Below are 21,576 nucleotides of genomic sequence, written 5' to 3'. Positions count from 1 at the left end.
TTCTGTTACTATAGTTTCCAATATATACTGCAAAGTGTGATTCTTTGCCCCAAAGTGTGATTCTTTGCCCCTCTTTTGTTAATACCAGCTTTGCAAACATTGCTCTTGCCCGTATCGTAACTGCGTAGATTTCCTGCATTAGCATGCACATTTTTGCAAAATCATTCCGTTCAGTGTTCATTAAGAGTCTGCTTGTGTGGTCGCTGGTGAAGACGTCTACAGAGCTGGATAGTGAGAGTGTGTCTTGTTCTGCTTCTTATCTGGCCATCAGAGACAGAATAATGATGTAGTGGTATTGTCTTTATTGGATTAGTGTTCAGTACAGTGGCTGATGGAGGTATCTGCATTGTTTTTAAGACTTAAAGAAACAGTTTGTACAGCGTTAAAGACATTTTTAGGGAAAAGTTCAACGTTGTCTGTTTGCAAGAAACGTCTGAACTGAAAAGTTATGTCAAAGAGAAATGATCAGATATAGTTACTGTGGTTTAACCTTGTAAATTGTACTCATTCACAACAGCTTTGTTTTTTTTTTTCAGGGATCGTTTAATTTAATAGCAATATTTACTTTTAAAGTGGGAGAGGTGTTAAGTAACATATGGCTGCAAGTGGAGCATAGCAGTGCTGGGCTGTGAGGGCAGACTGTGTTAAGAGATGATGACAAGTTTAGTTTGTTGTTTTCAAAATACATAAGAAATGGATGGCACTGCTCCTCCTGTGTCCAGGTGGGTGGTACTATAAGCTTGAGCGAGAAACAGTCCTGGAAAAAAAAAAAAAAAAACATAGCAAGCTTCAAAGAGTTCATAATGTGTTACAAAAGCCGCCAGTAATCGCTACCCAGGATTGACCCATTGTTTGTTAATTTAGCATGTTTATGATTCACAGGCTAAAAGTAAAATGGTCAGAAAAGAGACGAATAATTCTAGAAGGATAAAAATACAGTTGTGTGATCAAAGCTCTGTTTCTCACACACAGTAGATTAATTCTGCTTCTATAAAGACATTCCTTTATGGACTTGACCTTTTAAACGCAAACCATCTCAGTAGATACACACTAAACTTTGGAATTAAAAACAGACATCATGTACAGCACTGTGCAGTATGCCCAGCATGCAGTCCACCAACGAGAAATCAATTATCCAGAACAATTAAATAAAAAGCTGCTACCTCTACAGTTACTTTTACAATACGAAAAGAAAGCAAAATAGTTCAGTGCCCCAAAAAAACATTAGCTGCCAACAATAATGAATTTGAGGGTACAGTATATTACTTATATCCCATATAGTATATAGATAAATATATATATATATATATATATATATTATATATAGATATATATATATCTATAGATATATATATATATATCTTTTTGCCAGTCAAAGCAGATCGCTGTGTTTTTATTTCAGTACTACAGTATGTCCTAACCATTGGGTCTGATTTTCCACTTGTTTGGTTGGCAGGAAATATATCCACTTGCTGTGCAGGGCTCAGATGTCAGCACTTTTAACTGACTCGATCTCTAATAAGCCTCGTGCATCTTTCTGGCAGAGACCATTGCTGTATATCAGCAGTGGAACAGTCTATAAAACAAGTGCCAGGGCCCTGGAAAGCTGACCACGCTGGTGCTTACTCAAAGAGTCATTCAAACAGCAGGTTAAGTCTTCTCTTGACAAATTATAGGGCAGATCCCAGGGCCTCGCTGAGAAGTTTAAAAGTGAATTGAAACCAGCTGTGGGGCATGGATTCGGAGAGTAGTATTCTGTACTGTAGGTGTAATTTTATATTACTGTATCTGGAATTCTAATAGCATTCCTCTCCAAAACAAGACTTCCAGTTCTGTTTATAGAAAACATGAGTCTGCCTGACTTTCATAGCTTGATTGTTGGGCTTGTAGAATGTTACTGCAGTTTGCAAATTTAAAGGCACGCCTTTGTACTGACAAGTCATCCTTTTCAGCTCCCATATAGAATTTACTTTTCTCCTTCAAGCATAAACATTTCTGAATCTTTCCACTACAGTTTCCCATTTTTTCCCATATACTGTACTCCGTGAGAGTACTGTAGATGTGTTGGAACACTGTCTTTCAGATCTCCCACACTTTAACACGCTACAGATCTAGATGTAAGTACACCCTTAAGGATATGTGTGTCTAGCTCCTCAGAACGCATCAATGCATTTGTACCTTTTTCCCGTAGGTGTGGAAGAGCAGAAGGAGCAGGGCGCTGAGGCTCCTGTATCTCCTGCCAGGCAGCTCTGTGAAGCTGTGAGCCGGGAGGAGAGAGTGGTCATGAAGCACCAGGAGTCTCTCTCTTTGGTTCCCCACTCTTCAAAGCTGCAGTCTGTACCGACCCAGGCGCTGGATATCAACCCTGCTGTGCTGGACTCGGGAGTGATCTGTTTGCCTGGTGTGTGCCAGCACTGCAATCGAGACTCCCTGTCTATTCTCAAAGCTGCTGCTTTCTACCAGCATGTCACATAATACATCTATTTTTAATTAAAGATTTTCCTTTGCTTTATATTTTGGAAAAATGGCATCCTCATATGAGGTCATCATGCATTTCCATCTTCCATATGTCCACATGCAAAGACTGGAAGAGAGCTTATTTTTTATTTTTTTTATCCTTCCCCATATGAGGTCACCATGCATGAAAGGGTTACAAAACCTGCAGTAAAGTATACCACATTTGGTACTGTAGCATTTAAAAGACATTTTGAAGTAAAAAAAAAAAAAAAAAAAAAAAAAAAAAGCAACAAAATAAAAAAATACAGGCTAAAGCTAGGAAGCAAACAAGATGCCTTGAGTAGAATTGTGGCAATTTGTGTGTTTCACAGCTACAATAAACACGTCTTTTTCTCCTCTCTTTTTCTTTGCATCAGGTACGAGAGACAGATGCGGGCGTGCCCTTGTGATTGTGACGACCAGGAACACGATTTGGTTAAACCCCAACTGCAACAGCACCCAGCTTGTACGGCTTCTTGTCTATTTCTATACAATTCTCAGGTAACAGACTTCAACCCTGATTACTGCATCGTGCTTCTGCTTTTGTTACACAGATCTCATTTTTATCACATGCCTGTATGCCTATTGAAATGGTGTACCTTGTTCTTCTTGAAGACTATGAGTCAGGTACGAAAACGTTGCATTTTTGTGTCAGGATCTGTTGCAGAGTCTATAAAACAGGCTCAGGTTACTAAAATAGCACCTATACTGTAGCGAAGGATAATCTGTGACGCAAACACACAATTTGTGTCAAACACAGAAAACCTTGTTTAATAATGTGTACCGTCTTGTGAGTGAGGATGAAATGAATAAAGTCTGATCTCTTTGACGTGAACAGGAAGGCAGTCCGAACCCTGGGTCTGACTGTTCTGGTTGATGCCCGTAGATGCTCGCCTGTTCCAGCACTGTTCAAAGCATTTAACCAACTACAGGTAATAGAGTCAAACAGTATTACAACTTATACTGTGCACTTAATGCATGTAAACGTGTTGAAATCCAATCAGCCAACGGGAAGCGGCACTGTACGTTTGTGATTGTCTTCTGTTAATGATGAAAAAAGCATGCAAAGCTTCAGACATTTTATCAACAGTACTGACCTGGCAGTCTGCTCAGCTTTAAGAAATACGTATCTGTGTCTGTATGGATAGATGCATTAGTGGTCAGCAGAGGCATTCTGTGCTAAAAAATCCTTTAAAAAAAAAAAAAAAAGAAAAAAAACTAATTTATTAGAATCTCCCAGTTTTCATGCACTGCTTTAGAAGTACAGGGCATCATCTTTCATGCGTATTTATTGAATGCTCCAGGCACAGAGCAAGCAGTTCATTCATATGAGTACATATATGACTGTGTATTGTGCTGAAAGCATTTGATAAACTATAAGCTTTCACTAAAGCTCTCTGTTATACTTAATTTAATCCAGCATATCATATGTAGTGTGTGTGTGTGTGTACGTAAAAGGACTACAAAAATAAAGAATGAATGTTCTTGTGTGTATAAAAGAAATGAAAGCATCTCTGTGGTAAGGGCTCTTCGGAACAATCTGCTTGCATAGTTCCTAACAGGATTTTAAATTACACTCTGTAATAAGCGAGAAATGATATTAATCCTGTCTAGGTTACAGTGTCATTGCCAAAGGGATAGAACATAATGGGTGTTGCTGTCCTAATTTGCATTTACATTACTCCTGGATAGGTAGGTATGGAAATGACCTTCACAGCATTGGCAGAGAAAGGTAACAATAGGTTTGGGGGTCAGGTTTCCAGTTTTTTTGTGAGCGTGACGAATGGAGTGATAGCTCTGATCAAATTAAACATAGCCTCGGGTCATCTCAAAAGGGTTTGTGTTTCAAAGAGTTAGCATCTTCTTAATAAAAGGTCTGATCAGACATTGTGTCCGTTTGCAGGGCTGAATCATTCACAGAGAGGAGGTCAGTTCAGTGACACTGAGCCGTGGTTCCTTTAAGGGTTGTGTTGTAGGCAGTCCCAGCAGTGAAGCGGTGGTGCTAACAAAATAAAAACAAAAAACTCAGTTAAATACCTTAGGTTCCTCTGTTTTTGATTGCTGTAGATAACTTAGCAGGACTTAAAAAGGCTTCACTCTGAGCTGATGAAGCTTTTTAACACAATCTAACGCACCCTGTCCCAGTCAACAGCAGCCCCAAGGCCTGGGATGGATCAATAAACCCTTGTTTACAGGGGACCACAGTAGGGTTCAGGGTTTCAGCAAACATGGAGGGGGTAATTGGTTAACGAGGAAATAATCAATTAGTCTGAAGATCAGCTTTCATTGCATGTAATGTACTGTGCCTATTTATTTTTTGTTAGTTTGCACTTAGAAATGCACTTTGCATTTATTTTATTTAGCAATGCAATACAATCCTTGATTGAACAAAACAAAGTAAATTCTGTAAATAACATCTAATCTCACTGCAAACCTTTTTTTTTAATAAAACCTGAATTAGACTGTAGTTTTGCATAGTATACAGTTTTAGTTTAGTGATCCATATTGTTTTGTCAGTAAACTATTAGTTTAAACCCTTTTTTTAATCATGGGAACCTTTTGATATGAATGTGGAGAAAAACAGAACAAACTGTCTGGAGGCCCTCATGCTCAGATCTGAATAGTTTGTTAAACTGGTGGGAAACAAGGTGCTTGATAAGACCTGGCTAGAGGGGAAATATTGATAAGAAACAGACAATGTCTGCACTGGAGAATCTGGGATCTCTCTTATGTATATCAGAACCAGTCAACTAACAAAGAAATTAAAGAAACTAAGCTTCCAAGTACAGCAAAAAAAGACGGTATGGATGGATAGATCAGAGGCGTACTCACAGAGCTAAACTGAAGTTTACTGGATCTTTTTGACTTGAGAAAGATTTTTCAGTACCAGGACCAGGTTGCTTGCTGAGATGACCCAGCTTATCATTTTGTTTTTCTGGGAAGGCCATCTCAGTTGATGTCATTTTCACTTATTTAATTTGCTACAAAGCAAGTGGTATCTGTTTGTTTAAATGACAGTTTTCCCAGTCAGATTCCTTTTGCCTGATGCTGAGGAATTCGAGCGAAACAAGTATTTAACTACACTTCCCCAGAGGGAGGTAAGATTCCTTCCAGTGCAGTTCAGTCATTTCAGTATTTTGACAAGTTGATTAGCTTTGCTGTTGCTGATTAATGAACTTAGATTAGACGTTGCACTCATGGTAATTACTATACAAGCGTTCTGAAAACGCTTCATAATGCTCTGTCGTACCCCCAATCTAAAAACAGTGCATTTTCAAAATACAGAAACAAACAGGAAATGAAAAATCTGAAGGCAAGCCTTGGAAATAAACTTTAATCAAAACTGCTGCCAAGCATTCATATACTGTGTAGAAGAGGGAGGCACAAAGGCTGCCACACTGCATCCATGAAAACCAGCTTGCATAAAAGCAAAAAACAAAGTGTAATCTAAAACTTTGATTGCTTGCTTGTGATTGCAATTAACAGTCAGAGTTTGCCTCGAGAATATCCTTGGACCTCAGCAGTGGATTGAGAAGAGTACATAAATCAAAATGTCTAGAAGGGACTCTTGTATAGGCTGTGTTTTGAAACCCAGCTGTTGCTCTTTCCCTTTCACTCGTTGCTGAAAACGACAGCAGAGGAAGCTGATCTCCCTTCGGCCGGGCTGACTTTATGTTTATTCCCAGACTGAAATGGCAGAACACCTGAGAGGTGTGTGTAATGGACCAGGCTTCCCCGAGGGGATCTGATCTCATTACCCGTCCCTGCTCTCTGAGGGCTTGGCTGTTCCACACCAAGTACTATTACAAAGAATTTGGAACATGAAACGCTGTTTTGCATATGATGCTAATAAAACTTGTGTTACCTATGAAACCATTAGAATATTCGTGGCTAGCCTAGAGCTGATTTACAAGGCAGTATTGTTTGATGGCAGACTAGGATTCTGAATTCATACCAGTGTTACTTGAATAATAGTGACCTTGATGAATTCTCAAAGCAAGATAGTAGTCACTGCTGTTCTTGAAAAGCTCATAGAGATCAATGAAAGTATTGTGAACTCAGCATAGTATGCATGATTTCAATGCTGATACATATTAAACATTTATGCAATTCATGTTTTAGTGTTCCTTGAATGGCTTACTATTGTGTTAATGTTGCATGCTGTTTAAATACTACCCTTTGTCTTGATAGGAAGCTGTCCCCAATTGTATTCACACTGTTCTGCTGCTTGCTGAAAGAGACCTTACCTTTCGGATGGAAAAGCCCACAGCTATGCAGGTAATTAGATACTGCGGTGGGGAACTGGGAAACAGTAATTTGCCTTGAAGAAATTCTAATATATATATATATATTTGTTATTGACTATTCAGTTTTGCAGTGCAATGTCTATTCCTGTGCAAAGGGCACTGTTTCACCTCTGTGACCCCTGTGCTTTTCTGTCTGGAGTGACAAATCACTTTGCTCTCAGGCTTTTTAGGGGTTTTCGGCTCAGAATAACACTCAGTACTGTAGAAGAATCTCTGATCGCCTGTGTTTTTGAGACAACATGCACCAGCTAATGGCGGGCCTGCACAAGAGGTTCTGCTTTGTCTTTCCCTGCAAGAAACGTGATTCATGGACCGCTCAGAGACTTCAGTATTCTCTGCAAAAAAAACAAAAAATACACACCACCAGACATTGCTGAAAAAACATAAGTGTCTCATCCCTGAACTACACAGTCAATCTATTCTATTTATCAATGAAGTAATTATAAGAAATATTTAAGGGTTGTATTTGATGTTTGTTTAAGTCAGCTAAGTACATACAATAGCCAGCAACAGGCTCCTGGCTTCTTCAAGAGTTCCCTGCTGGGACCTCGATTCTGTTCAGCCTTGTTAACTCAAGTGCTGGAGGGGAGACACTTGCTTATTTTAAAACTCTCAGTTACTGCCAAGGAATTGCTAAGTTGTAGCACACATCAGTTTGCTTTGACCGGCCAGACGTTTCACATTAAAGCACTGATTTAGTGTCTGTTTTCTGAAAACGTACTGTCTGACAGTATCTTTCATATGCAGGTATACTGGTTATGTTTTTTTTTTTTTTGTTTTGTTTTTTGGGCAACTTCAATAGGAAATTAAAATTATTTTCTGATAGTGTAGCACAAAACAGATTCCTGTGTCTGTGAAGTATTTTAGCTGACATACTGAATGTAAATCCAACATAAGAATAATCAATAGGAACAGGTAAAAGACAAATAACAATTTTCCAATCATTGAAAAGTGTGCCTCAAATATAATTAAAGAACAGGCTGTATGTTCAGTTCATTATTTTATTTATTTTTCAATGACGTGTAAGTTCAATACAAGAGAAAGAGAGAATGATATGGATCCTTTGCTCCCAGCCCCATGGCTGGTCTGCTGCTTAGTCAGGAGGTGACCAGTCAGCTTCGAGCTACTGCAGCCCCACCCTCCACAGGATTGCTCAGTAGCAGGATTAATATATTAATGGCATTGTTTAAAATGTTCTCGTGGTGCTCCCGTCTAAGGCTAGTTGTTCCACCGCTTCTTAAGCGATAACACCCAACAGCCCAACCAGCAATGAAGAAGAATAAAGAGCCAATCTGTCTTGTGGTGAACTGTAGCCAAGCTGTTTCCTACAGTGACACCTTCTTAGTAATGGCTGTTATTGGGTATTGCTACTGCTATTATAACGTGAAGGGGTGGGTTATGTTTTTATGTCTTAGCGCTGCATCCTAGTTTACAGTTTTTGAGCTCTTTTGAAGGGGCGGGGGGGGGGGGGGGGGGGGGGGGGGGGGGGGGGCATTGGCATTCAGGATCTAGTCAGAGTGCAAGAGTATCACCTGCGACCAATCTCAGAGGTCGGGATGATGTAATGTATTGTCTTTGTCATCGAAGCCGAGGCTTTTGTTTGCTCCGGCAGTTCGAACTCCTCACATCCCTGAAGTCCCTCCACAAGCACATGGATGCCTCTCAGCTTCCACTGGAGTTCGATGGGACCTTTCCATTCTGCCACAGTGACTGGGTTTGCTTTCGCACGGTAGGTTCTCTCTCCACTGCTCTGCATTCTTTTACAGAGTCAATTTGCTTGTTTAGAAGAATCAACTTTATCTTCGTTGATTTGCGGGCTGCCAGAGTGCTTTATTTATTACTCGCAAGCGTTCTGTTTTTCTCTGAATTGCGCATTACATTAACTTTAAGAAAAGATAAATCTCAGTTAAACAAGCAGCATATATTTTTTGTTTGCTGTATTTATAGCTTGCACAAAACTTTAACTGCTGCCTCCCAAGAGCCGAGCTGTTTTTTTTGTAATGGTTTTGTCAATTAAAATGTTGTAATTGTTTTGTCTGTTTAGCCTTCGTGTGAAAATGACCTGGTAGTTATTTGGAGTGCAAATGATTATAAGAGAAAAACTAATATAAAGTAAACTAATTTCGTCAAAATCGGATTGCACATTTCTCGAGCGAGAGTAAAGAATGTAGTAAATGGAGAGGCATCAGTGAATGGGAGGAAATTAGAGCACAGAGCAGAACAATGCATTGCTCCTGCTGTCTGTCTAGAAGCGAAGACTGTGAGAACCAGCCAGCAAAATGACTGTCAGTGACACCAGGATAAAGACTGAGGGCGTTTACAGCTAATGTTTAATAGGCTAAGAGTAAAACACTCCGGCTTCTGTATGATGATGCATAATGGTATCGATGTCAAGGGTTTTAGTCAACTACACTATTTTGTTCATCTTCCTGACCAGTGCATATAACTTTGTGACAATCTTTTTTTGATGATGCATTTCTTATATTCAGGTTTTGTTAATGCAATGTTATTTCTGTTCCTTGCAGAAACTGGAGCAGCTGGTACAGTGTTGCAGGTCAGCATCTGGCTTCCTCCAGGTCACCATAGCCAGTCTGGAGTCCAACAGAGTACCTGGGACAGCAGAGGTAACTGAATTAGCGGGCAGCGAGGGACTGCCCGTAGCACAGTCATTATTCACTTCAGTAGCAAAACCAAGAGCCATCTGCAGGACCAGAGTCACCAGGCAAAATTTCAGCTGGAAAAACTTTTGCACCTACTGAGAACTGAGAACCTTGCAAACCTTGCACAAATCCCTTACATCATTTTGCATTTAATATTGGAATGCTTAATCAAGACTAAAATCCTCAAAAGAAGTCGAGTTAAGGAAGAAAGTTGATTGATTTTCTCACCTAGTCGTCGTCCCCCCCTTTCCACCCTAAATCTTTAATACATTCATTTGAGAAATGGATTTCCAAAGATGATGATGTTAGGTTAGCATGTATGTTCCTATATTGTATTGAACTGAGCCAAACGGTTTTGATACATTGGAAAAGAAACAAGAAAGGAACCACAATGCAGTTATTTGTGTTTCTGACATCCTTGCTTTACGTTGCACATGCAGTGAATTGACTCAGCTGACCTTCTGAATGTCACTGAATTGCCTACTGTTATTGGGTGGTAACCAGGGTCATAGAAACAGGGCTGGGCCTTATTTACCCACAGGAAGCAGCAGTGTAATCTATGGTAAAGGGGGTTTCATTTGAAGCTTTGTAGGAACCCCCGGGGGCAGATGTATCTCTCTAAACCAATTTCTCTAATCAGCGGGTTGGGTAAATGGACTTTGATGTTGGTGCAAAGGGAAATGAGTCTGGTGATGAGATATTGATTTCCCTGGGCATATTAGTGCTAAACAGGGTTCTATACCAATTCAGGAAGGGGCCCGGGGACAGATAAAATGAGAGACAAGGAAGCTAATTGTTTCCACGACATTTAGCTGCAGGCATTCTACATACTTCTGCAACACCTATAGAACGTACACCACACACCAGCTAGATAGCAGTCTCCTTGCAGGTGTCAATGGGGGATCAACTAGCTCAGACAAGAGAATGGCAGGAGATTAACACAGTGACAGGAGACGTGCATGTTTAATACAGGGTGATTACAGGGCTTGGGGCACACTGTACGGTTTTTGAGCTGTTCATTGTTGACAGACAGATTCCCAGTGGGAGGGGTCCTGATTTTCATCTGTTCCTGTTGTGTTCTTGTGTCGGATTACATGCTTGACTATTTAGCCTGTTCTGAGGTGTTCAGCCAAGTCACCTAAAAATAAAGTTTATATTGAACTAGTTTGCTCCTAGAGCTTCCAGAATAGACCCTCTGAGAGGGAATGAGAGTGCATCTGCAGGGCACCATGGTGAGTTTGTGCCTGCTCTCTGGATAGAGGGTTTCAGACTCTAGAGCAGTGCATTCCACCAGCTTTCATTGACACTCATTTATGTTTAAAATTAAAATACCCATTTTCAATGCCTGTGTGAGGACAGGCATATGGTAATACATGGTGTTCTTTTTCCCCTCCCACAGGAAGCCCAGGTTTTACTGGGGAGGTACAGAGACCTAATGAAAAGCGTTCTTGAAGATAACCGATTGGTCAGGCTGCAGCTGGAGGGAGGAGCCACCCTTTCCAGACTGAAGAAAGAGGAGTCCTGCGTGACGCTGACTGAAGATTACAGGTACACTGCTGGCAGAGTCTAGCCATGTTTAATCCCAGCCGGTCCTTTGATAACAGACATATAGAATTTTTATAGCTGAACTGACCTAATAAGGAGAACTTAAAATAACTGGCTCATCCTGGTAGGGTAACAGGAGTTGGAACATTATTTGCAAGTAATAATCTTAGCTTGGTTAAGAGCACAGAAGTGTCTGTCAATTAAATATATTTTTGCTCTAGCAGCCACTATAATTACACCTGATTTTTCCTGATTGAGGCTCACCTTCTCTTTGTTTAAACTGGCAACGCTGCAGTGTTTTTTTTTTTTTTTTTGAGCATTTTCTAAATAAAGTCTTTGGTAAAGTTTTTTGCCTTCACTTTTTTTTTTTTAAAGCTGCTCCATTCTTTGGTGATGAGAGAGTTTGTCTCTCAGTTCAGTCAAGACATTTCCTTGGCTCATCTCTTTTCCTGGTCCGACGTGGCACAGAACAATTCCTTTAATGTCTCCCTCTTGTCAGTGTAGCAGTAGCTGCTGTTGTGGTTCATAGTGAAGGAAATCGGAGCCATAGAACGACATGGTAAATATATTGCTGAATGGACAGTTAGTCAGATTTATAGCCTTCCTAAGAGGGATGCCTTTTCAAAACATAATTCAGACTTTTTGTTTTGTGGCATTCTTTCACACAATGCGTTACTGAAATGAGAGAAAGAAGGCACGGGAGTTCATTCTTTATAGATGACATCTGTGGACAGAGTTACTGCCTTCTCAGCTGTAAAATTGGCCATTCCTTAGCTGTGTGTGTGAGAGTGAGAGAGAGAGAGAGAGAGCGAGAGAGAGAGAGAGAGACAGTTCTTTCTTTCTTAGCCTTAAAGGAAGGGAGATTTGATTCCGTGCATACAAGATCAATGTCTGTCTGTATTTTTACAGGTGAGCTTTGTTTGGTTAAAATCAGTCAACAGAAACCGTGCAAGTGCATTTCAACTATCCTTTTGTATTATTTCTTTTAGAAGGTAATTTTATGAGGCAATTAAGATTGTTTTAAGTGTCTGCCTCTTTGCTGTCTGGTTTTAATGATGCTTTTCCCCAAACAAGTTGTGCAGATAGCTGTCGATATGCAAGCCTTTCTTTATCTCAAGGTCAGGGTTGGCTGAACTACATACAAGCTGTGAGTCACTTCCCACTGCAAGAAGATGAAGCGAGTTCTGAACCTGCATGCCTTACTGCTTCATCATTATTATTAATAAAAGGCTTTAGTGTTCTTTCAACTGAAAATATTTCACAATGAGTTACCCAAAACCAGAACCCTTTATTTGAAGCATTAATCTTTAACTTTTGCATGTAGTGTTTGCACTATGACTATCTAGTTAATCATAGAAAGGGTGTGTGCGTTAGAGGGCTGCCGGCGTACCACAGGAATAATAGGAAAAGAAAAGCTTCGTTTAATGAAAAAAGTTACTCACATTCACAGCTGGGGCTAATCTGTACTGTGATATCCAGCTTCTGTACTGATCGTTTTATTTTTAATTTATTTTCTTATTCTGTAGGTATTTTAAAAGTTTAACGCAGTGATTTTGCAGGGTTCCCATGTTTATATAACTTTTTTTAACGATATATTTTACTATGGTTTGCCATGTTTTAAATGTGCTTCAGCATGCCTAACTAGGCTTTGTACTAGACTTTACTTTAATAAGGGAAAATTCAACAACATTAGTGACATTACTGATAACTAGGAAGGGAAACAATAGAAGAGTAACATGGAGACATGGAGAAATGCTGCTCAGTGCACTGTCTGAACAATGCCCTTATTTCACAGAATATTCAAGCTGCTGCACAACAATTTGCATAATAATTGAGAAGAAATTCCCTGTTATGAATGGGTTGTTGTTTTCAAGGGTCCTGCCTTGTAGTTGCTAGGATATCGTAGTATATACATCACGCAAATTACATTTTAATAGTTTGTTGACCTAAGCCAAAATAACAGCTCCTTTTATTTTCTAAACAAAAGGTTTTCTTTTTAGTTAGCACGTGCATTAGTAAACTGTGCGACGCCACTGTCATCGAGTAACAGAACGATGAAGTGAAATGGTTAAGTGTTTACTGTGGTGTTCTATATTTAATTTACGTGCCAATGGATATTGTTAATAATAGTGAGTAACTAAAACCCATACATTTATTGAAAGCCACGTACATGCATATGGAAAACTGGCTCATTTAGTGTGAAAGCACACTCAGTTGTCTTGCTGGCAGGCGAGATCATATTAAAATGTACATTTTGGCACCATGCCTTTTTCAAGAATGTTAGAAGGTGACAGTTGCAGAACGATCTAAAGTATACTTGATTTGTTTCTGTCAGTTCGTTTCTTCATGAAGGTGCCTGTGTCACACACGTGATATCAAAGGTTATGTGGAAGAAACTGAGTCGCCAAACTGGGGCCCCCGAGGGAATTCTCATGTCATTGCAGGGCGTAATGTTGCATGCAGACATCAGAGGGCGCCTCCAGTCTATAGCGTTTGAAGAGATAACTTTCATCCTTCAAACCCTGAGAAAGTGGGCTTCAAGTTTAAACCTTTGGGTTTTACAAGTTGTGCCCTGCAGTTTCTTTTAAATGTATACCTTGGGTTGAATGTACAGCTGGTGTGCTGGTACAGTATTTCACATGTACTAGAGCTGCCCCAACTTCACACTTTTTGTCAGTTTTTGGCGCTTGCCCCTCTTTGTCGAAAAAAAGACCCCCGCACTCCCCCTCTTCCATAAATAAATGATTTTGCAGTATGACTCTTAACATGCATTGCTTCCTATTCTTGAGCTGTTAGAAAGAAAAATACCATTCCTAGATTTCTGGGAGCTTCTCATTGACTCTCACTGTATTTTTATATAATACTTCTAACTCCAGTCAGTCAAAACTCCACACATGATCAAAGTCAACAACAAACTAAATATTTTGGCAAGTTCTTAAAAATATGTTTTACAAAGTGGGGACATCCTCACAACGTCGTTTTTTCAGAAGTTACTATCTTTGTGGGGACATTTTCTTAAATTTTGTCTGCACATTGACACACACACACAGGTACTTTAAAGGACAGCTGGCACTCTCCCCTGTCTCCCTGGGACTGAAAGGGAGTTTCATAGCTGAAATACGACAAGGGTGCAGCTGTCCAGAGCTCCTAGGAGTAGCACAGTCCACTGGACAACTGTGAATGCCTGCTGGGCTGCAGCATAACCTTATACTGGGTGGGGTCCTGTTCATATTCCTGTTCTCCTAGTGTTGAAAAATGAGACACTTGTAGCAAGTGGTAAGTAGCACGACATGTTTTATGTAATGAGATGCTGCTGTCTGTCTTTCTTTCTGAGAGATTCTACAAGTTAACGGGGTCAGATCTTTTTTCTATACAATCTCTCTCTTTCTTTCTCTCTCTCTTGTTCTAGAGATGCCATTGAGACAGTTACGGGTCTGTACAACCAGGTTGATGAGTCGGTCCATCGTCTTGTCATGCTGTCGAATAAGTGCATGCAGGAGCTGGAGTTTGTAGTGGAGTTTAAAACTTTGGAAGAAGGGTTCAAGGAGGTAAGAGTAGCTTGTTTTTTTTTTATTCTTTTTTTTTCTGTAACGTTCTAATTTATTTTTTATTGACGTTTCCACGTTCTTGCATATTTTATGAGAACATTATCAAATCGATTTAAATAATTATGTATATGTATGTGCAATCAAATTCTTTCAGTCACTTTGATAATGTTCTCATAAAAATATGCAGAAATCTGGTCTAGAATGAATGCGCCAGCATTCATTTCTTTTATTTTTGTGTCCTGGCAGGTTAGCGGCTGGATTGAGCAAGTTGGAGAAAGTCAACTGAAGAAGCTGAGTGAGCTGGATGATTCTCTGGAACAGTTACGTTGCACACAGACTGACTTCAGAGACTTCTACTCTTCAGCATATGTACGTTTAAACAAGTGACAAGCATGTTACTTCGTGTAGGAGCTGTGCTGATGATAATGGAACTCTACCCCAAACCCAGCTCTCACGTCTGAAACGTTTCTCAACAGTTCTCCCGTAACCTTTCATTTTAGCATCTGTCTGATATTAAAATTGATTTAAATAATGTTGGCTGCTGTGTTCCAGCCTATTAGCGTATTCTTCAAACGTTTTAAAGGCTGAAAAACAAAATCAAAGCCTCCGAAATGCTAAATATAATTTGAAATTTGCTTATTCTTATATTAATCTTATTCTTTAAAAAAAAATAAAATATATGATGTGTTTTTGGTCTGTTAGATGTACTGCAAGAATGGTGAGGGGCTCTTGAAGAAGTTGGAGCCATGGGAAGACGTCTCCTCCACGGAGCTGCAGGTCTATGAAGTGAAAGTGCATTCATTTTGGGAGCAGCTGAAGGACTTCTCACTGAGAGTGGAGGATGCCAAAGGGAAGATCGACAAGACAGTCAAGCTGTATGAGTTTTTCGACAAGGTGAGGCACACGTCGAATTGTTTCATAAAGCTGCTTGCAGGCCAGAGAATGCTTAAATGGATGACACGTGTGTATAGCTTGACAGCAGATTACAGTGAATGTGTGCGATGTTGTACAAAGTGAGGGGACATGACGAGCAAGGAGGGAGCCGATCGTTTGCACGCTTGTTGACTGATTGAAACAGACATGTTGGAGCTGGTTCTGAAAAGTCTTTTTTTTTGTTTTGTTTTTATGCAGTTCCATGTAGCTGTGTGAATTACTTCAGTGCACACACACCATAATGAGCGGCTTCTGAGATGCTGTAGGCAGCTGGGCGGGGGGGGTGCTGTAGCTTTGAAACGAAGTGAAAGGCATTGTTACGGCTCTGTGCTAAGCAAACCAGTCAGTTCGGTGCTTGTGTGGGGGACCTGCTAGGAAAGCTGGGTGCTGCTCCTGGTCAGACCTGGGTTCAAGTATAATTACAATTATAATTACAGAGCTATTTTGTTGAATTACAGTTACAATTATGCTGCAGTAATTACAATTAAAATTACAAATATACTGAAAAGTAACACAAACACCTACATGCTTACTCTATTTATTCTAAATAACCAAGCAATAATCACAGGTACAAATACAGAAACATGCTACAAACAAATGGTGGTCAGCAAAAGTGATTGAAAATACAAGGACAGTGATTGAATTCCCAATGAAAGATCCCATGGCAGGAGTGCTAAGCCTGGTGTTCTGGCTTGCTGAACCCCCAGTACAAGCCAGGACATTCCTGGCTGAATTCCCTGTACACCAGCTCATTCTCACCCTGGCCAATGTGTGCTTGACATCCCTGTAAACTAGATGCTGTATTTCACTGGATCTGTCCAGCATGGTTATCCTCTCCCATCTGTTTAAAATCACATCAATACAGGATTATCAACTGGGGGGGGATGGGGGAGGGGGGCCAGGGACAAGGCTAGTTTTGTTATCTCCGATTTCAACTGGGGGGGGGGGGGGGGGGGGGGGGGGGGGGGGGGGGGGGGGGGGGGGGGGGGGGTGGGGGGTACTATCTGGACACAAGGGAAACTAACTAAAGAAACAGTCTGTGGCAGTGATGTGATAGTCCAGTGTGTTCTGCACAGCTACCAGAATCAAACAGACATTCTGCAGCTGAACTCGGCTTCCTCTGGGCCAGGGGTGCCTTAACGATAGCTTAGCAGTCGACATAAAGAAGTGAAGACGATAAAGCATTGTCTCATTGTGCAAGGGCATTTGTGTCTTGTTTTAGATTCACAGTAATTTCATCAGGGCTATAAATTATTATTTCATATTGCTGTTTCTTTCCTGTGAAAAAACATCACGAGCTATCGGATCTGGAATCAACATATAGTAAAGTTGTTTTGATGCAGATTCTGTCACTGGGCTACTTCACCCCCATAACCCTGAGTGTCCTTTGACTGCCTCTTGTACCCATCCACCAAGTTTCTTGCCATCTGTCAGCATATTTCAACACTGGTATTCTGATATTCAACTGGAGAAGTTACAATGCTTGTACAAGTGTGTGTGTTTCCTCTGAACTCCTCCAGTAATCCACATAGAAGCTGTGAGCCCGGTGCTGATCATGGCAGTTCAGAGCTCTCTAATTCTTTGTGAAATGTTTGGTATTAAATGTAGTCTTTATGGCTGCTGAAATATTTTTATTCCGCCAATCACAGAATGAGGTTACATAGCAGAGCTGGTCCTGATTACTATATATTGCATTGGTCTTTAGACTGGTTCATAGTTCTTTAGTTTCAGGCTTCATCAGGCCATAATAAAACCTAACAGCAGTTTGCTGGTGTGCAACAGTAGGAAGCACCCTTTCAGACTTTCAGACTCAACCAACAAAAGCATGGTCCCTTTGACAACGTAACGTTTTTAAAACACGGCATGTTAACATATCTATTGTGGAATTTAATGGAGTAAAAAATGAACAGTTTATACAGCATGTTATCATTTAAATGTGGTTTCAGTTCAGACTTTCATTCTCAGGTGATTGTTTTCAGTGGTCTGTCAGAATGAGTGGCAAACAGCATAGAGCGAATAATGATGCCAAGGAAGCTAGCTCTACTCCAGCTGTTAATTGTGTCTGTAATCAGTGGGTAACCAGGTCCCAGTCAACTTGTGATTGCAAATGCACTGTGCTTAGCAACCCCTCGGAATGCCCCAGTGCCCTAGTGTATGCCAATGCCATGATCAGAACTTTTCTTATAATGTTCTGTGGACATCGGCATGCATCCTAACCTCCTGCCAGACAAAGAGCAGCTGTTATTGTGTTAAATTGTTCTTGCTTGTCCTGGAGAAAAAGGAAAGAAAAAAATAACAAGTACCCTTGTTGTAATCAGCCAAGAGAGCCTACCTTCTCCAATCACTGCAGATTCCAGCCCTGGCACTACTGAGTCCAGCTGGGATCTGAACTCTACGGTTTGAGTCTGAAGATCTTAATCCCACCAGGAGGCTGAGCATTGTTCAAGTAGTGCAGTTAACATTTGGCTTTAGCATGACCAAAAAGCAAACTTGGCTGACTGCAAAGGGAATTAGCATTTCTACCAACCTCTCCGCTTGTAGGAGCTACTGCGGTGCTTTGAAAAGAGACTTAAGAAAGCTGATGACGAGGCTTTTTAAATCTCGCTGCCTCTGTTACTGTGCACCACAGAGTGTGTTTAAACCACCTCTTTGATGTCTTTGTCCGAAGCATAAAAAAAAAAAAAACAATAGATAAAAAAAAAAAAAATGCCTAAGAGCATTAAAACCTGTAAAGGGTTTATGTATTTAATTGTGTTCTGCGTTTTAAAATAGATGGATTCTATATCCTTTTTTTGAACGGTTTCATTTTATAGAAGCTGCTGGGTGCAGATGCAGAGGTTCTGGGACATCATTCAGATTTTGCTATGTCATAGAGAGGGGCGCCTGCAGCCAGGGTCACAAATTAATTAACAGTATAGAGAAGCACAGCCAGGCAGAGGTGCTGTGTGTTACAAAGTGGTGGCTTGTTGATTCTGCTGGAGCATATTGATTTCTGAGGGGAGAGCTTAGTTATTGTTCTGCGTCGCGTGTCCAGATACTGACCCCTTCACACAGCAGATGGGATTTGTGGAAAAATGTGTAGATCAGAAGAGAGATTTCTATATTACAGCTATAGATACACACAGGAAGGCAAAACCAAATAATTATAATATATATATATATATATATATATATATATATATATATATATATATATATATATATATATATATATATATTATATAAAGTCTCTATATATATGTGTGTTTTTAAAGTATCGTGAGACTAGCCTTCCGGAAAAATGTGCCGCTGCCCATAATAAGTGTTGTTTGTTGTAAATTTCAGATTTAAGTACATATTTTCTGAATGTTTTTATTTTTTTTTAATAATGTGTGTTCTTGCCTACAACCGCAGACTTGCTCTAGTATAAACCATTTCCAGTCCATTTCATTTGGGAATTTCTGAATATGGAAAACAGTCATGCGATTAAAATAATTGCATTGCTCAGGATTTGAAAAGCCAGTTAAAGTAAGCATTAAGTCATAGTACAGCCCTAATGGGAAAAATATGGACAGAATTAAAATAGCCACCTTGACGATACTCACACACATGTGGAGGATAAACTACCCTGTGAGAGCCGACCGTCTTTGCAAGGAGCCTGTTGTTCTCACCCCAGGCTGCCCACACTAATTACCCCCACGCAGTGTTTATTACCCTGTTTACCCTGCAGATATCCCTGCCGTACCGAGAGGGAGGCTGATAGTGACGTGACACTGACACTCCCAGGAATCCTTGGATGAATATTGTGCTCAACTTACTAAGCCTTTGCCACAGTGTGACATTTCCACCTCTTGTTCAAAAGAAAAAAATAAGAGGTGTTCAATTAGGAATAAACATCTCCCAATAATAGTGTAAGAGGTCCCTGCAATGCACCTAACAGAGATTCTTACTGGTGCAGTAACTTAAAAACATGTTTGTTTGTTTTAGGACACTTGTACACTGACTGGTTTTATTATTAGCTTATCAGGTCGTCTTTTAACAGGTTCTGTAGGATTTCTTTTGAGACTTGCACATCTTTGATCTTTTTTTCTCAGTTGTTGCTGTGTAGCATGGTTTTGATTTTTATAAAAGCTCTGATGGAAAGTGTCCAGTTTTGAGCTCTTGTGAACACTTACAAGTGCCTTCTTCCTGCTGATTATTGGTTATTCGATCAATAGGGTATTGACTGGCGGTGTGAAAGAGTGAAGACAGCAGTCCCATAAGCACACTGCTGTCAAGGCAGCAGCTGCTATTCATTTAATACATTCAAATCTTCAGGAAATTCATTTAACAATTGGATGACTCGGTGAGTCAAGCATGTTGCTTGTAAGTTGCATGGTTTACAGATTCAGAGCTAACTGTCAAAGAAACAAACCCCTTCCATTATTATTATCATTTAAATATATCATTATATTGAATACACATTTACTTAATTACTGATAGGTATGTGTCATTATATTAAATACACATTTACTTAATTACTGATAGGTCTGTTTGTTAATTACTCCTGAATGATTACATCTGTTTATTTGTTTATATTTATCTTGTCATCTTTTCCAATTTCCTTGCCATTAAAAGTGGTGGAGGTTGATGTGTGTTTGTTTATGTTTTTTTTTTTTAGACCAATTGTCACTCTCTAAGTAAAGTCTGGCTTTGTAGTGCCGGCACTAGATGCCCCCTCCCCCATCCCTCAATGCCTGTCGGCTCTGCTTTTTATTCAGTTACCCAGGATAGCCCAGCTGGTATTTAGGCTCGCATTTGCCTGTGAATAGTGGGAGTGAGTAGGGAGCAGGATCTGGGTGCTAGTGGCTCAGTTTGTCTCAGCACAGGGTGGTAGCAGGTCCACAGAGCGCTGCTGAAGAGCTAAAGGAATTGCACTGAACCAGGATCTGGGGTTTATCTACTGGGATATTCAGGTAGGGACAAATAGAGATTTGAATGTGCTCCAGACTCTTTGTAATGCTTGCAGGGGTAGAGGCAGGTTTCACGCTGTTACATAATTTTAATGTGTGACAGCTTGGTGATATAGTGTACTGAACAGTTAATAATCCAAAATCTGAAAATTAGATTAAGTGCTTTTAAGTACATTTCTTTAGATTTTACGATTATTGCTTTCATTTTTTTTTTTTATTGATATGTTATTAATAACGTAGATTTAAAAACTCTTTTTTTTTTTGGTATTTAAACTGCCCAAATTAGTCAAGATGACCAAGATGCTTAAATGATCCACATTGATTTCACTGAAGTTGAAATGTGGTTTGTCCTTGGTGCATTATAGTTAGCTGTAATGCAGTGATGCCTGTAACAGGTTTGGTTTCGCCTGTCCTTTCTAAAGCGTGAGCAGAGAAGGAGTTTGTTTTTGTGCCGAGCAGATTGCAGAGCTGCTAGGAGGGGCCCCTGTGCATACAGCTGGATGGGCTGCCTGTGCTTCAATGCTGACAGTTCTGTCTGAGGCTCATTGTGCATTCATTGAATGGCGGCCTCCGTCTCCCTCTGGATTAGCTGTGAGTCATTGCTGACCAAAAGGAAGCTACTGTCCGCAGCTAAACCAGAATCACAGTGCAGGACTGAAAAAAATAGTAAAGAAAGAACACTGTTTGGAGAAAATGTGAAAAAAACAACACCAACAGCATGGTTTGTATGTCATTACTGGAATATACACTTTTAAAACTGGCTGCCAGTCAGGCTGAGACTTTCAAACACCGGACATTTCAACATACTCAATCAGGTCTTGTATATCTTCCTGTTGCTATGGAAGCCTACTGATAGCCCTTTGTATATTTTAAGTATGCCAGTTTGTTTGTTTCTTTGGGGGTTTTCTTTGGTGGTGGTGGTGGAGGGGGGGTTCTTGACCTGAGCTGAGCAGCTGTTCTGCACTCCATTATGAATAAATCTGAGGTGAATTGTATTATTGTGCAGAAAAGAATAAAGTTGGCTTATGACCAGGTGGCACGGACTCCCGTCAGACAGGCTCTGCGTTGCGTTGAAGGAACGCAGCGGTGTGATGCTGTGTGGTACATTCTAATCTAAATGCCCTCCATGTGCTCGCTGTGGGTATTTCTAGGAGTC

At 40.2% G+C, this 21,576-nt stretch overlaps 1 protein-coding gene across 2 annotated transcripts in view; it reads left to right on the top strand.

Annotated features, from left to right (window-relative positions):
- Window positions 1–21,576, top strand: part of LOC121296286 — a 56,629-nt gene that overhangs the window by 14,942 nt on the left and 20,111 nt on the right. For both annotated transcript variants that reach the window (XM_041221652.1, XM_041221651.1), the window contains exons 4-13: window positions 2,192–2,401; window positions 2,874–2,997; window positions 3,335–3,428; window positions 6,688–6,774; window positions 8,416–8,532; window positions 9,329–9,427; window positions 10,863–11,011; window positions 14,418–14,556; window positions 14,803–14,925; window positions 15,259–15,450. In XM_041221652.1, the coding sequence (XP_041077586.1) occupies window positions 2,192–2,401; window positions 2,874–2,997; window positions 3,335–3,428; window positions 6,688–6,774; window positions 8,416–8,532; window positions 9,329–9,427; window positions 10,863–11,011; window positions 14,418–14,556; window positions 14,803–14,925; window positions 15,259–15,450 (1,334 nt within the window). The remainder of the gene's footprint in view (window positions 1–2,191; window positions 2,402–2,873; window positions 2,998–3,334; window positions 3,429–6,687; window positions 6,775–8,415; window positions 8,533–9,328; window positions 9,428–10,862; window positions 11,012–14,417; window positions 14,557–14,802; window positions 14,926–15,258; window positions 15,451–21,576) is intronic.

Source organism: Polyodon spathula, chromosome 21 (genome assembly GCF_017654505.1).
Source record: "Polyodon spathula isolate WHYD16114869_AA chromosome 21, ASM1765450v1, whole genome shotgun sequence".
NCBI classification, from domain to species: domain Eukaryota; kingdom Metazoa; phylum Chordata; class Actinopteri; order Acipenseriformes; family Polyodontidae; genus Polyodon; species Polyodon spathula.
This window is presented reverse-complemented; position numbering and strand designations above follow the sequence as displayed.